The sequence below is a fragment of the Lactuca virosa genome, chromosome 8, assembly GCF_052849685.1.
Source record: "Lactuca virosa cultivar CGN04683 chromosome 8, Lactuca_virosa_CGN04683_v6, whole genome shotgun sequence".
In the NCBI taxonomy this organism is placed as follows: domain Eukaryota; kingdom Viridiplantae; phylum Streptophyta; class Magnoliopsida; order Asterales; family Asteraceae; genus Lactuca; species Lactuca virosa.
Genome location: NC_136433.1, coordinates 173,469,001 through 173,487,224, shown reverse-complemented (window position 1 = coordinate 173,487,224; position 18,224 = coordinate 173,469,001). Strand labels below are relative to the sequence as shown.

Genomic DNA, 18,224 nt, shown 5'->3' with positions numbered 1-18,224 from the left:
GCTTTACACCTTAGGAGAGTCTCATTCTTGCAAAAGCTAGAAACTTTATGGACATAGAGACCCAAGAGAGTTCAGATCCGAGGTTGTAACCTCAGATCTTAGCTCAGACACAAGAAAGGCTTCCTAATAAGCTAGAAAAGCCCTAAAATCCACCCAAAATAAATCTAGAATGAAAGGGGGGTTAGGATAACGGCTTAATACCTTCCAAAAAGGATGCCAACTGAGGTAGATTTCTGGTTCCACACGTTCCTTGCTCCTAGTCACTTGATCTCCAAGCTTCTTCCCACCAAAAATCCTCTTCCCACGCTTAAGAACACAAATGGAGTACACTCACACGAATTAGGGTTTAAGGGTGTCAAGTAACTATAAAGGGGAGGATGGGGAAGGACAATGATCCTTTAAATAGGATGCAATACCCCGGGATTTAGGGTTTCATCTGCCAGCTCCTACTCGTCGAGTCCCTTCTTGGACTCGGTGAGTAGGTCACTAAATTACGTGGACCAACCCGCTGCTACTCGACGAGTAGGGCAACCAACTCGTCGAGTAGACCTTGAAATCAAAGAAGTTCTTATATAAATCAATATCTGAGAATCGAGGTGTTACACATAATGGAATTTCATAAATCAAATTCCTTAGCCACTCAGCTTCTTTACCGGCAGCAGACAATGCAACAAACTCAGACTCCATGGTTGAGTTAGTAATACAAGTCTGTTTCTTAGATGCCCAAGAAATGGCACCTCCTCGAAGAAGAAACACCCAACCACTTGTAGAGGAGTGATCCTCTAAGTTGTTAATCCAACTGGCATCTGAATAACCTTCCAAAACAGAAGGATATCCACTATAAGTTAAACCATAATTCATGGTCCCTTTCAAGTACTTGAATACTCTATTCATAGCTTGCCAATGATGTGAACTAGGATTACTAGTATATCTACTAAGCCTTCCCACAACATATGCTATATCAGGCCTAGTACTAATCATGGCATACATTAGACAACCAATAGCCCTTGAGTATTCAAGTTGAGACACTGGAGATCCTTTATTAGGTAGAAGCTTAAGACTAGGATCTATAGGAGTGCTAACAGGAGAACAATTCTCAAAGTTAAACATTTTCAATATCTTCTCAATATAATGAGATTGAGAAATTGAAATCCCATTGTTTCCTTTTCTAATTCTTATACCAAGAATTACCTCAGCCTCCCCCATGTCTTTCATATCAAAACTAGATGATAAGAATTTCTTGGTTTTATCAACTTCTTCTAAATCAGTACCAAAAATCAACATATCATCTACATATAAGCAAACCATGACTCCTTTACCAAAAGTATCAAATTTGCTATATACACACTTGTCAGCTTGGTTTAATGCAAAACCATTAGACAATACAACATCATCAAACTTTTGATGCCATTGTTTTGGTGCTTGTTTCAAACCATATAATGATTTCCTCAACTTGCACACTTTGTGTTCATTTCCAGGCATCACAAACCCTTCAGGTTGTTTCACGTATATTTCCTCATCCAAGTCACCATTCAAGAATGCAGTTTTCACATCAATTTGGTGAATCACAAGATTATGTATAGCTGCAAGAGCTAATAATAATCTAATAGTAGAAATTCTGGCAACAGGAGCACAAGTATCAAAGAAATCAATGCCTTCCTTTTTTCTAAAGCCTTGGATAACCAATCTGGCTTTATACTTATCAATTGTGCCATCCACTTTCATTTTTCTTTTGAGGATCCATTTACATCCTAATGCCTTGCAACCAGGAGGTAAATCAGCCAATACCCAAGTATTGTTATGTATAGAATCAATCTCATCATGAATTGCCTCTTTCCAGAAATGAACATCCCTAGAAGCCATAGCTTCACTGAATGCCTTTGGATCCTCTTCAATATTAAAACAATATTGATGTTGAGAAATAGTCTCATTCCTTGTTCCTTCAACTAAATATAGTTGAAAATCAGATCCAAAAGATTTAGCTTTTCTAGCTCTAGTACTCTTTCTAAGTTCAGGCACAGAACTTGTACCACCAGAATCATCTCCAGCTTGAGTTGTGCTCTTGCTGAAAGATTGCTGAATTATGTCCCTTGGTCTAGGTATAGATGTAAATCTTTCTTCATCAAAGATAGCATCTCTTGACTCTATAACAGTGTTTACAGAAACAGAGTCATTAGATTCTAAAACATAGAATCTATAAGCTTTGGAATGCTCAGCATATCAATAAAGATACAATCTATACCTCTTTCACCCAATGTTTTCCTTTTGGGTTCAGTAAGCCTTACAACTGCTCTACAACCCCAAAATTTGAGATAAATCAAATTTGGTACCTTTTTACACCAAATTTCATAAGGAGTATTCTTACTCCTCTTATTTGGAGTTCTATTCAAGATGTAACATGCTGTTAACATTGCCTCACCCCAAAATCCTTCACTTAATCCAGAATAAGACAACATGGAATTAACCATTTCTTTCAAAGTCCTATTCTTCCTTTCAGCTACACCATTTTGTTGTGGTGTATATGGAGCTGTGGTTTGATGTATTATTCCAATTGATTCAAAATAAACGGGATCATAATACTCACCACCTCTATCAGTACGCAATACTTTTAGTAATTCATTTTTATGAAGCTCAACTTGTTATTTATAAATTTTAAATTTATCAAGTGCTTCATCCTTAGAATGTAACAAATAGATATAACAATATCAAGATGCATCATCAATAAAAGTAACAACATACTTCTTGTTTCCAAGGGAAGGTGTTGCATGGAAATCACATAAATCACTATGTATAAGATCCAACACCTTGCTTTCCCTAACAATATATTTGAAAGGTTGTCTAGTGATTTTAGTTAGCATGCATGTTTTACATTTTTCATTATTTTGCATATCAAAAGCAGGAATTAAACTCATTTTAGACATGTCTTTTAATCTCTTGTAATGAATGTGTCCTAGTCTAGCATGCCATAATTCAGATTTATGAATATTATTGCTAGTACTACTAGAAGCCATGTAAACAGAATTATCACTAGAAGGATAATTAATATTAAGCCTAATCATTTCATTACATATATAGCCAAATCCCATAAAAGAACCATATTTTGACAAGATATACTTGTCACTTTCTAACACTTGTTTGTAACCACTATTATTTAATACAATTTCAGACACGAGATTCTTACGAATCCCTGGAACATATAAAACATTGTTCAAACATAAACATTTCCCAGAATTAAAAGTAAGTAAAATAGATCCTATGCCCTTGATTGGTTCAGTTGCAATATTTCTCATCTTCACAACAGATCCATCTTCAATTGGTTGAAAGTCCTTGAACCAATATAGATCTTTGCAGACATGACTTGTTGCTCCCGAATCAACCCACCATGCAACATTATCATCCTGCACATAAAATGCTTCAGAAATCACAGAAATATAATTCTGATTATATATTTAGAATTCTGCATGAAAACATAAATCTGACCTTGTTGCTTTTCTGGATCCTTGGATCCACTTGGTCCAACACCATCCTTGTTCACATTGCGAAGACGACAATCTTTCTTGAAGTGACCCGGTTTGTTACAATTCCAACAAACCAACTTAGCCTTCTTGTTTGAAGACTTGTCATCCTTTCCTTTAAACTTCCTTTTTCCATTAGACTTCTTGGGATTCTTTGAACTTTCTCCTTCCACCATGTTCACAGAAGAGGAATCAACTCGGTTCTTGCCTTTAGGATTTTTATCAAGTTCTTGAGTCCTTGTGGACTCTTCAATCCTTAAATGGCTTCCAAGTTGAGTCAAAGTCAATTCCTCTTTGTTATGTTTCAGATTGTGTTTAAAATCGTTCCAGGAAGGGGGCAGTTTGTCAATGATCACAACCACAGAAATGGCTTCATCCATTTTTAGATTGTGTTGAGCAAACTGTCCCAAAATCCTTAACATTTCATGGAATTGTTCCATAACAGGCCTGGAGTCAATCATCTTGTAACCCATAAAGTTACTAACAAGAAACTTCTTACTAGAAGCATCTTCAACCATGTACTTGGATTCAAGAGAATCCCACAATTCTTTTGCAGATTCAAAATTTTGATATATATCAAAAAGAGAGTCAGACATACCATTGAGAATATGACCACGACATATGTAATCATCATTTTCCCACTTTGATCTTCTTCTAGTTGCCTCCAAAAGTTCATCTTCAACAGATTCTGGTAAGACTGGCATGGGTGTACTCATAACATACACCACTTTCAGAGTGGTAAGGAGAAACTTCATCTTCTTCTGCCATCTACGAAAATCTTGCCCTTCAAACTTGTTCAGTTTTTCAAACTTACTTGTCATTTCCTTCACAGAATCACCACTTGCCATGATCACAGAAATACTTTAATCTTTGTAAGAATTTGGGGTATAGAAAAGGCTTGGAAATTCAGAGAATTGTGGTTTTCACTTTCAGATTAAAGTATTTGGGTGGTACTCCCAATCTTTAATGGGATAAGACTCAGAATTGAGAAATCAGAAGAGAGAATGTTCAAGATGTTATGAAGAAGAAGAGTACCAACAACAGATTTCGGATATGATCATATAACCAGAAAAACTTCCAGTCTTAAAACTGCCACATGACAGTTTTATGTCATAAAACTGTCAAAACGTCATAAGCTCGACTCCAGCCAGGGGCTCTGCCCCTTGGACCCCGCTAGGGGCTGCCGCCCCTTGGACCCCGCTCCCAAGGGCGCTGCCCCCGGACCCCCGTCGGTTTAGGGGCTTCGCCCCTAAATAGCAGTATACTTTCAACAAAGACAAAATTAAACAAATGTGCACTCCGCACCATACCGATTTGTTCAATAATTGTCAAAGTGGCATTGATCAACAAATTAACCCCATTACACTTAAATAACATTAGTGATATAAAATCACCAATTATATATATATATATATATATATATATATATATATATATATATAGTATTATTTATGTTTTTATTTTTAATCAATTCATAAATCATAATGCATAAGTGAATGTTAGAAGACACAGTAAGGTTTTTCAATATTCAAACTTGTGTAATTTTTGGAAGACTTTTTTGATGTTTATGTTTTTTTTTTCAAAAAAGTGGTTTAATTTGTAAACTTGAATCTTATTGTTTGAATGTTACTGTTCGTTTTTGAAGACATTCGGTGATTATAGTGCTTTATATTATTTGTATTAGTTTTTGTTTTGTTGGTTAATATAAAACTTTGAGTTGTTCTTCTTAAAAGTTTAAAACCTTATAACGAGGAAAAATCCTTGATTCCCCATTCGGGATCCCCGTTCCCCATCGGGGATGGGGATGGGGATAGACTTTTAATCCCCGATGGGGATGGGGTCGAGTAAGGGGATGGGGACGGGGATTCGGTTATGGGGATGGGGAACATGAAACCAAGCATACCCGTCCTCGTTGCCATCCCTAATGGGCACATACATGAAGAAGAAGTGAACAATATTCGAACCTGATACCCCCTCCGTTTTCATTTCCTTCTTTCTGATGCCTCCAAAATCTAACCTTCAACCTTTTATTTCTAATCTTTAACCTCCAATTTGATCCCTATAGTTTCAAAACCCCATAACTAGCCTTTCTACATCTTATTTCTAATGAAAGAGAAGTCTCAAATATGAAATAACAATGAGGAGTCGTCAGATCAAAATGGATTAGGGTAGAGGGGAGGTGAAGCGGGGATCGAGAACCTTCAAATCTCTTTGAATGATTTTTTGTCTGGTTGCAAAGCACTCACGTGGAGTTGTATGGAATGAGTTGGTGAAAAAAAAAGATCACTTGGTCTCGATTTTGTGTCTGGTTTCAGAGTGGAGTTGTGTAACTTTTGGGAGTGCAAGTCGATCTTCATCGGGTAGACGAGAAAGAAGGGAGAGAGAGAGAGAGAGAGAATGAATGTAAGGCGGGTGGAGATCTAGAGGAGAGAGTGCAGAGGTAGATGAAGGCGGGTGTTCAAAATTTGTGGGGATTTCATTTTCCTCTTTAGCTATTAAGGAGACGCACGTTCTTAATATATATATATATATATATATATATATATATATATATATATATATATACATAAAGCGACGCCAATTTTAGGACACACAAAAATGCTTGTCCTAATTTTTTCAAATTTTGAAAGAGATGACATTAGTTTTAGGACAAACACTTTTACATGTCATTGTTTGCATGTCATTAAAGGTCTCTATTCTAGTAGTGTTAATATGCTTTTAGTAGGATTATACGATCACGTTTTCTAAAATGAAAACAATCTTATATGTGATTTTGATCTTAACAATCTTAGATATAAAAAATTATATCGTATCACAAATTTGAATCAATATTATATATTTTGCTAAATGTCGTGTAATATTCGGAGTAATAAAGTCAATTCTGTAAACACAGTTAGTTTTCAGCTATAAAAGTTCTATTAAAGTCGTGAAGTAGATGTGACATTTTTTATTTAATAGAAAAAGAGACTAAATTATTATATATTATGATAATAGTTCCGTGATATTTGACATAAACGCTTATAATACTAACAAGGATCCTAATTTTCGAATTAAACTCTTTTTTATACGTTGTTACCGACCATAAGTATTTTTATTAACCTAATATCCAACCATTTATATTAGTATATGGACGAGGTATGAAATAAAATGGGCAATGAGACGAGTTTTTTCTTTAAAAAGGGGCAATGACCTTCCACGTGATGAAAGGGCACTTCATCATAATCTTCTTACGTACGTTATGATAAAAATCATAATATTTGCTCCATTACAATTATAAATATTTATCTTCCCTTTCACATGCATCATCATAACTCGCCATGCATGGATGCAATTTTAAAGAGAATATCATATAAGATTGGCGCAAATAATCTCTATATCTAACGATCCTAGAAGAACAACTTGCATTTGTAAGTAATTTTAATGAACCAACACTTAACAAATGTCGGTAGCCATGCTTGTGTCTCGGTTCATATTGCACATACGCAACATAACTTTAGCTTCTAAGGTACGAGATATTAACCTTCGTTCTTGATCATATCTAATCTTGAATTTTGTAACCTGAAGCATCAAAAGACTTCTATTTATATAGAATTGTTATGACAATGTTTGCTTCTATTTATGGAATCGTGTAACATGAGATCGAAAGACTATTAAATGATTAATTCATAAACTTTATAAATTAGAAAAATAAAAAATATATAGTTTATATTTGAAATTTGAAAATTATGAACGAAATCTTAAATGATTATAAAAAAAATGAAATAGATATAATTATAAAAAAATAACAGAACTATAAAAGTTTACCAGATTTGACATGGTCAAAATTTGTCAGGACAAAGAAAAGTAGGATCAATCCCGGATAAAGAGCATTCCAAATTGAACAACTTGAGCCCGCTAAACCCTCAATCGTCACGAGTCACGACTAATCCAATCTGATGACATCATTGTCCATCCAGTCTAATCCAAAAAACTCGAGAAAGCCTGGTTTGTTTGTTCACCTATACATCTTTTTACTATCTTCAATGGATGTGATAAAGGCCATTTTAATTATGAAAAATTGGCATCTCATGAATCATGATCATGATGATTTTGAGAATTAGCAACATTTATGCGTCATGACTATTTAGTTATACATTAATCGTCCTCTGGGATTTTGAATCTTAATTGGACTCTCGTAGAACCTTGCCAACAATAAATTCTTATGTGAAAGGGAGATGCTTCTAGCTAACCTCCATGACTTTCTTATGCATGCATGACCTTTTCCTTTCATGAATCCCATACAAACTATATTTTATTACATAAATTCATGAAGTTTTCAAAGTTTTCTCAGCCACATGATATTTGGTCCACATATAAGATTGTTGAAAGCTACATGTTTACTGCAATAATATCACCTCGCTACTTAATCTAATTCTTCCACTTAAAACAGTATTTGTGGGTTCCGTATGTCTTCTTTCATGGAAGAGTTTACATGAAATCACTATCGAACTAAAGGAATGATGAAAGTGATATTGGACTACACAATAGAATACACACAAATCTCTACGTTTTTAGATAAAATAAATATGACCATACATTAAGTTGACGGTTGGAATGGTTGGTAGCACGCCATATGATAAATACAATATTAGCAAGGAGGTTTTTTCAAGCAACACATATAATTTCGGTCTTTACTCAGGTTTTATGTACTTTTACTCGGGTTTATATGTTTGAACAAAGAAATAATTTCAACTAATGATAATTTGCACAAGCAAAATAAACTTTCAATTTACCAAATGAAATGGATATGATTTACAACAAATTGTTTTCCATTAAATTATCTATTTTAAAAGAGTAAGAACTATTGTTCAATAATTTGTTTGCTACATAAGGATCAATGGCAAATATATAGCAATATAAAACTTGATTTAGTGACGGAAACAACGCTAATATGATACACCTAACTCTCAACGAACTTTAAAACCAAAAGAGACAAATTTGTAATCGATTAGCAACGGACGGTTAGGGTCGGAATTGCGGCCAGTGTATTTGTGACGGATTAGCATCAAATTATTTAGCAGCGGATTAGCTATCGAACCATTTAGTGACCGATTCTAATTTACAAAAACATTCTATAGTTGGTCACTATTTTAACTAGTTATTAAAAAATAATAATAATAAAATAAAGATTCCTAGAGTTCCCTAAAAAACCTCGTTTTATATATATATATATATATATATATATATATATATATATATATATATATATATATATATATATATATATATATATATATATATGGAACGGCGGAATATTATTAGCTAGCAAGACGCTAGAAAAAGAATTACATCAACTTAGTAGCAGAAATAGGACTATGAAGCCAAGAGGACCAACTAATCTTGGTTTTACTACACCTACTAGAAATCCAAACATAAGATTTATGAACAACATCATCAAAAAACAAAGATTTCTTAGGCGTATCCGCTCTGAAAATCAAACCGTTCCTGAAATTCCAAATGCACCAAAAAGTAGTCAAGATAACTGCATCAAAAGCTTTGCGTTGACCAATTTTCCATGTGGTAGTAGCAGCCCAATTGAAAAGAAAATCCACAGTCAGTTGAGAAGGACAATTAACACCCCACCAAATCGCGATACGGGACCAAAGAGCAATCAAATCCGAGCAATTAGCAAAAATATGATCAACAGTCTCCACTGTAGAAGAACATACCGGACAAAGGATGGAATCCACCATAATACCCCTATAAGAAAGACGCTCTCTAGTAGGGATACTAGATAATCTAATCCTCCATATAAAAATATTAATCTTAATTGGAACCCAATTATTCCAACGAGTAGAAATACCTCCATTGCAAAGCGTAAAACCATCCAAGAATTTTCGAGCTGAAGATATGGAAAAAGTATCTGACACATCATTAACCCAACCCAGTCTGTCTGGGACCGACCTGAGTTGGAATTCCTGCATAAGACAAATAAAGTTATTCCATTGCTCCTGTTCCACTCCACCTCTAGGACCAACTCTAAGAGTATTAACCTCCAATCCCATGGACAACCTGTCTGTGATAGAAACATGTTTATGCAAATCCAGCGCATAAATTCTAGGGAAAGAGGCCGATAGAGGCATATCATCCCTCCAAACATCATGCCAAAAAGAAGTGCGAGTACCATCTCCAACTCTAATAGGGCAAAGAGATTGTAGATCAATATCGTTCTGGCGTAACTGGGAGAGCATACGAACAACCCCACCCCAAGGACCTTAGCCAGAAGTAGGATATCTCAAATTCCTACAAGCACCATCCAAACCATATATATATTTTATCACTCTAACCCATAGAAGATCCGGGCAATGATAAAACCTCCACCACCATCGAAAAATCATAGCCCTATTGAAAGAGAAAAGACTGCCAATCCCCAATCCTCCTTCATCCCTGGAGGCTAACACTCTATCCCATCTAACCCAATGCATACGACGATCATCCCTGTCTGCACCCCAAAAAAATCTCGCCCTCATTCCTTCAAGAGCCTTCAAAACCGAAAGAGGAGCAAGGAAAACGGACATCCATTAACTCCCTAACGATCCCAAGACAGACTTCACCAACGTAAGACGACCCCCAAACGAAAGACACTTAGCCTTCCAAGTAGATAACTTGGAACGAAATCTATCAATTAGAGAAACCCAAGAGGATTTTCACGTCATAGGCTGACCCACCGGGATACCAAGATGAAAAAAAGGAAGCATGGAAGCAACACAACCAATCCTATTAGCCACCACAAGAACTTGGGAAAAGGGAATTCCCACACCAATCAATTTAATTTTAAGTAAATTGATTTTAAGCCCTGAAGCCAAGTAAAAACATCTAAGGATACGAAGAATATAATTAGCATTCTCAGGATCCCAAGGAGTGACCAACATAACATCATCCGCATACAGGAGATGAGAAATCTCAATCCCTGAAATAGAAACCCCTCTGAAAGCATTCCCAGCTCGGGCCCTCATCAAAGCAATATGGAGACCCTCCATAGCCAAAATAAAAAGAAAAGGTGAAAGAGGATCACCCTGTCTCAACCCATGGTGAATTTGGAATTCATCAGTCGAGGAACCGTTAATCAACACAGAAGCCCTAGCGGTCGACAAAAGCTCCTTAATCCACCGACACCACATAGACCCAAATCCCATAATGGACATGATTTCCAATAAGTAATCCCAAGATAAGGAGTCGTAAGCCTTCTCAAAATCAACCTTAAGAAACATCAGAGGATTTTTGGAAGACTTGCTCCAAGCAACCAATTCATTAAGGAGAAAAGGACCATCTAGGATCTGTCTACCTTTGATAAAAGCATATTGCTCAAGGCTAACAACACTATGAATAACCTCCACAAGATGATTAGCCAGAAGTTTGCCAATAATTTTGTATTGGAAACCAATGAGACTAATGGGTCTAAAATCTTTTGGAGTCTTCGGATCTCTGACTTTAGGGATAATAGTGAAAAACGAGGCATTACACCCCTTAGGGATAACTGAATGATGGAAAAAATGGTGAACAAATGCCTCAACATCAGTAGCAACAAGATCCCAATATCTCTTTAAAAACCCGAAAGTAAAACCATCAGGGCCAGGGGCTTTAGTAGACCTACAGTCCCAAACTGCCGTTTTAATCTCTTCACAAGAAAAAGGAGACTGCAAGTAATCAACATGCACTTGGGATAAGGTACTAAAAAAATGCACCATCTATAAACGGTCTTCACGAAGTACTCTTCTGAAATAAAGATTGAAAATAATCATGAAACCCCTTTTTAACCGTGACCGGATTATCCACCCACACGCCATCAATCATCAAGCCACGAATAGCTATTTGTCTCCTTTTACGATTAAGCATACCATGGAAAAATTTAGAGTTCTCATCCCCTTCGATGCCCCACTGAATTTTATCTTTTTGAGCGAGATCAACTTGAGCTAAATGATCAAGATCCGATATCTCCTTCAATAAAGAAACTCTTTGCTCTCTCAAGTTAGCAGAACCTTCATCCACCATGAGCATACTATCAATAGAATCTAATAAATCTTGCAAATTCTTCCTTTTACTAGCTGCCATATCCCGGTGTTTAGAGTTCCACTCCCTGAGTTTAGACTTAAGAAACTGAAGTTTTTTCTTAAAAATAACCCAAGGGTTAGTCAACTCCATCTCCACCAATGAGGTAGTCCAAACTTCCCGAACAATATCATCAAACCCCTCCATATCAAACCAAGAATGAAACAGACGAAAAGGTGTCGGACCGTAATCTACCCGATGCTCCAATAGAAGAATAGGGCGGTGATTAGGAATATTCTTGTCCAAAACCATAGCTGAAAGGTGAGGAAAAGAATCCAAAAAACCCTCCATAACCAAAAATCTATCAAGCTTGCTAAATTTGGAACCCCATTTATCGCTCCAAGTAAATCGAGGCCCACCCAAAGAAACATTCACCAGGTCAAGAGAATTAATAAAATCATTAAAAACTCTCGCAGAAGACGTATTGAATTTTGACCCCAGTCTCTCAGACTCATCCCTAACTTCATTGAAATCACCCATAATGATACATTCCCCTGAAGAATTAGATATAATATTATAAATATCAATCCAAAGAAGTCTTTTTTTACTTAACCCTTGAGGAGCATAAACAACAATAAAGTTCACTTGGAGACCCGAACGAACCCATACCGCTTCAATAACAACAAAGCCATCATGAACGGAAAATTGATTACGAGAAATCAAATCCACATCCCAAATAGCAAGAATACCCCCAGAAGCTCCACGAGAAGGAGAGAAAGCATGCATAAAAGAAGAATTACCCCAAAAAGATCTAGGCATAACTAAGTCAACACTCTCCAACTTAGTTTCTTGAATAGCTAAAAAATTAATTTTATAACGATTACTCAATTTTCTTATCCAACTCCTCTTATTATAGGAGGCCGCCCCTTGGATGTTAATTGATAAGCAATTCATTTTGGAACTTGCCTTTCAACGTGCCCTTTTAAAATCTCTGTAACACGATCCATGCAACCATCCATATTATACCCCAACGATTCTCCCATAGCAATGGTTTTTTGTAATTCATTTAGAAATGAATTATTTTTATCAATGCCACCTGAACTACTTTGATTATTCCCTGAAAACGAAAAACACTGATTCGAGAAACCCGGGGGATGCGAAAGATCGTCTTCAGAACAATTAATTCCCGAGACTCGTCCATAACCTCCAGAAAAACCCGTCGGTTTAATATGATCCCTGTCCTTAGACGAAAAGTTTTCGATAAGAACATCATTCTTGCCCCTTGTATTCTGATTATCTGCATAATTTTTTCGAAGATTAGATGAGAAAAAAGGGGTTGAGGCTGTCGAGATAGAATCCGGAACATCAGCAGGTGCTGTTGTCGCATTTTTGATAGCAACATTATCTGTTGTCGCAAATTTAACAGCAGCAGGGGCAGCTTGAGTTGCTGTCGGCCTGGCTTCATTCTGTGAACAGGGTGTTGTTGGATCGTGATTGTTGGGGTTCTGGTGACCGACACGAACTGGACCATGACAACTTGAGTTGTTGTCGGCCTGGCTTCATTTGTACACATCTTCTCCAATGTTATCGTCAAGATGGGCAATTGAACCCCATTTGGCCAAGATATGTCTAAAAGATTTTTTACTCCAAGCGCGTAACGGGAGGCCTTCAACATCAACCCATACAATACGATCAGATGGCACAAAGTTTTTGTCCCATTTTCTTTTTTCAATGATCCAATGATTAACCGCATCATTAGTCAAAAAAAATTTGCATGCTTCTTTGGATTTAAATTCAAACATCACCCACAAGCCACCCACATAGCGGATAATAAATTCATCAAAACCTTCGTCATGACACAACATTCCCAGATTATGAAGAGTACTGAAATCACGGGCCTTAGCTAAACACGCTAATTTTTTTTTTCAATAACAAAGTTCCCAGATTCAAGAACAATGGTTGATTCTTGTTTGTCTGCTGGAGGATTCTCACTTTTACCACCTCTTACTGCATTTGCATATGAAACAGGAAGATTCTCCCGTTTCTTCTCCACCTTAGGTGGTTCCTTATGGGAGTCAGACTCTTTCTTATGATTACGAGGGACAGAAGCAAACAACTTGTGATACCCAAACCACACATCACAAAGGTTCTTGATCATATGATCAATGTTAACATTACCCGAAAATATGACAAATCCAAGCCGTTTCCCCATACGTGACAGTTTTTTAGAGATAAATACATCAAAAACTTTTCCAAACCGAGAACATGCACGCCATATATCTGAATGAATAATGTAATCTGGGAAATTTGTAATATAAAACGAATGTGACTCAGACCTGCATGATGCATGGAGTCTTTCATTGGGGATCTTTTGAATATGATTGTTATTCTTTTTCCAACCCTCACCAACCGAAGAACGAGATGAATGGAGACCATTGGATGAAACACTATTGGAAGCAGATTCGCCAACAATACATATATTGCCCCAGGGTCGAAACTGGAAGGAACACCCCAACAAAATAACTCGATCATAACAGAGAAGAGATATGAGACCCAGGCCCTGCCAGCGTTTGAACCCGCCGGAGAAGAAGGGATGGACCGGACACTGGGCCGCCGATGACAGGAAGGGATCCGAAATCGCCGATGACAACGTTTTTTTGATTATATATATATATATATATATATATATATATATATATATATATATATATATATATATATATATATATATATATATATATATATATATAAATCTTTAGAAAAGTCTCAATATTTTAAATCAGTTTACGAAATAGTTCAAAATTAATTTTTTTTTAAAGAAATCCTAAAAACCGGTAAATGTAGCATTCCGACCTTAAAATATTGAGACTATTTCGTAAATTAACCCAAAATATTCAGACTTTTCTACAAAAACCTTTATTTTTTCTTTTTTTTAGTGTTTTATTGAAAACTCAAATAAATATATTATTTTTTAAATTTGTTATTTTTAATATTATTAAATAAATGCATATATAAATATATTTTAAATACATATACAAACATATTATACGTAAAAAAATACATATAAATAATAAATACATATAAAAACATATTTGTATAATGTTATACCTTAAAAATATTTTTAAAGTTTTTTTTTCATTTAAACGTATTTATACGTTGTTGAGAAAAGAACTGGATGATGATAGAACATATATGTGTAACGAAATGACCAAGCCATACTTAACTATGATGAATTAGAATATGTTTAAGTATGTTAGACGAGAACTGTATGGTGGACAGACGACAATACTCATCATTCATATGTATCGTGGACATACGACCATATTCATCCAGTTCTTTTCTCAACAACGTGTGTGTGTATATATATATATATATATATATATATATATATATATATATATATATATATATATATATAACATTTTTAAAGCTCTTTTTTATTTAAACGTTTTTATACATGTAGAGATAAGTTTTTGATGATAATAAGATTGTGTGGGCTTTTTGTGAACATGCTGATGAAGATTGATGTGAATACACTCCTGACCTTAAGTGATTTGAAGATTGGTCTATGATATTCTCTTTACTGAAGAGATGTACTTTTTGTTACTTCATTTATCTGATCAAATCTTTTGTATGGATCGTGTTAATTAGGCAAGCTGAGTATGGTCGTCTGTCCACCATACTCAAGCATGACCTGGTCTGAGTATGGTCGTATATTCATCATACTTAGGCATACTGAGTATGGTCATATGTCCACCATACATTTCTAGTCCACCATACTTAAGCATCGCCTAGTCCACCAGACTTAAGCATGGTCTGGTATGTTTATTGTACTGATATATTCTATCATCATCCAGTTCTTTCTCAACAACGGATACATATATTTTAATGAAAAAAGAACTTTAAAAAACATTTTCAAGGTATAAAAATATATAAATACATGTCATACGTTTTTATTATATTTATACGTATTTTTTACGTATAAATACATTTATATATATATATATATATATATATATATATATATATATATATATTTATATGCATTTATTTAATATTATTAATAATAGCAAATTTAAAAAATAATATATTTATTTGAGTTTTCAATAAAATAATAAAAATAAAATAAAAGTTTTTGCAAAAAAGTTCCAATATTTTGGTCGGTTTACGAAATAATCTCAATATTTTAGGTCAGTTTATTAAATAATATCAAATTAATATGTTACTGGTTGAACCGGCAAAAAAGGTCAGAATGCAACATGTTACCCGGTTTTTAGGACTCTTTTGTAAAAAAATGAGACTATTTCGTAAATTAACCCAAAACATTGGGACTTTTCTGGAGATTTCCCAATATAAATCTAGAAAACTACAATATAACTTTTATAACTACTAGGAGGATGCGTAAGGTGTGGGCGAATTGGTAGTTTCATATTTTGTCAAACATAAATTTCTTAACGATATCATTCACACTTATGACGACACGAAATTCAGATTCTCTTTTAGTTTTTTGTAGGCATACTCCTATTTCTTTACGCATTGTTCTTGAGTTTAACCAAAGAAAAAAAAAAGGAACGAAAATAAGGAGAGAAAATAAGAGAAAGCAAAAGAGAAAGAAAATTGTATTTTGGTGTTTTCGAGTTGAAAAAAAAAAGTGAAAAAAAAATAAACATTTTATTCAATTCTGTTTTAAAAATTTACAAATTGAAATGAAAGTTAGAAGAGAAAATTATCTTTCGACTTCCCTTCATTCAGAAACTCAAGAATATGATTTTTTTTTTCCTCTCAGTTCCATCAATTTCCTTTTTTATTCGTTAAGTTGGATTTGGAAACATGATGTTAGATCATGCCACAAGTCTCAATACCTTGTAGCACAATATCGTGAAATGGAGGCCACATGATTTTATAATGACAAAATTGAAAATTTGGTTCATGTGGCTTTTAAATTTTGGTCCAAAACGTTTTGGAGTGGCATCACTTTTCTAAAAAATTTATGTTATTGCAAGTTTAGTCCAAAAGGCTTTTAAATTTTTCAAAATGATGGATTTACCCCTTTTAATTTTTTTTTCATTTTCCTTTTATTACAATAATTAAAAAGAAAATAAGAAATAAAATACTACTTCTCTCTGTCTCTGTCTCTCTCTCTCTCTCTATCAGACTACCATCACCGGTCTACCACCACCGATTAACGCCACCACCACCACCGGTCACCATCGCCGCCAACAATGGTCATCATCGCTGCCACCACCACTAGTCACCATCATATGATGAACTCAAACAAATCTCAAGAACTATCAGATTTGTAAACCCTAACCGTCACTTTCTCGTCCTGATTAATACACACATACAAAGATGAAATAGATGAAGATCTGGAAACCATTTCCAGATGAAGATTAGAAATAGATTCAATACAAACACACACATATAAGCATCAGATTATTTTTCCACAGTTAATCTTGTGTTCATCTCATACATAAAATTTAGAAATCAAGGAAAGAAATGTCAGAAATACACAATGGTTGAAGATCTAGAAACCTGATGAGGATCTCGATTTTTCTTAAAAAGATGAAGATCTAACCTAACACATAAACCCCAAATTACAAAGTATCCATACATCGACACAGATACACTCTGCCAGCGTCAGAGTCACCAGAGTTTAGGCTAGATCGAGGCCGGTATGACGAGGGTTAGATCTGGTAAAACCTATCTTCTTCTCCAGCTCATACCCGCGAACACCACCTTCTTCTCCGGTTCATACGATCTCCTTTTCCCTCGATTTTCTAGCGACGTTTGGGGTTCGTAATTTACAAGATCGATGGGGTATAGTCTCACACCCCCAAACCAGACGGCAGAAACGTCCGGGGGTGGAGGACTTCATTTGTAGTATCACAACACATGTAATATAGTAATCAAAGTACAAACAACCATTGCATTAAAAAGTATAAATATTTACATGTGTTTCATATTGTATACTGAAACTAAAAGTTGTACAAAAGACGAAGACAAAACATAAACAACTCCATCTTCTCAAAAGCTCGGGGTGTACCTGTCTACGGGTTCCCTGAGAATACAAGTAATTTGAAAAGAGAGTATTAACATAAAGTTGAGTGAGTGCATAAGTATTTATGTTTTGTAAGAATGCTTTCTGTTTCTTGAATATGTAAACTGTTTCCAAAAAAATCCTATATTTTCTGCTGTATATGAAAAGTAGTTGTATTTGTATAAAACTGTTCAATTTGTAAACCAATGTTCTGTGTTTGTAATCCTTATGTAAACTGTATCTTGTAAACTGGTACTTTGAAAATGAACTTAAGTTTAGTTAATTATACACTAACATATTGTTAATATCTTTTAATGAGTTATTATAACCATACTAACTAGATGGCCTGACCCAACGCTATGTATGCACTGAAAGTTGATGATAACAATTGTCACTCACAGGCGTATATGCCTGACTGTAGCTAGCGGTCCGAGTGCGGGATTGTCAATCCCAATATAGATCTATACACCCATTGTTTCGATCCCCTGCTGGAGACTCTGGTTATAATATCAGGACTTTACTGTATCGTTTAAAATGAATTAAACTAACTGTACTACTTGTCTCATAAAAGCATATAACGTTACATGTATAACAGTTATGAAAAACCCAATCATTCTGAAGTAAATGATTGATAGTATATCCTT

General features: G+C 35.0%; 1 protein-coding gene across 1 annotated transcript; it reads right to left on the bottom strand.

Annotated features, from left to right (window-relative positions):
• Positions 1-11,255: 11,255 nt before the first annotated feature.
• LOC145131065 (uncharacterized) lies at positions 11,256-12,362 on the bottom strand. The gene has a single exon (XM_079065803.1). The coding sequence runs from the start codon at positions 12,360-12,362 to the stop codon at positions 11,256-11,258; it is 1,107 nt and encodes a 368-aa protein (XP_078921929.1).
• Between the last annotated feature and the right edge of the window lie 5,862 nt (positions 12,363-18,224).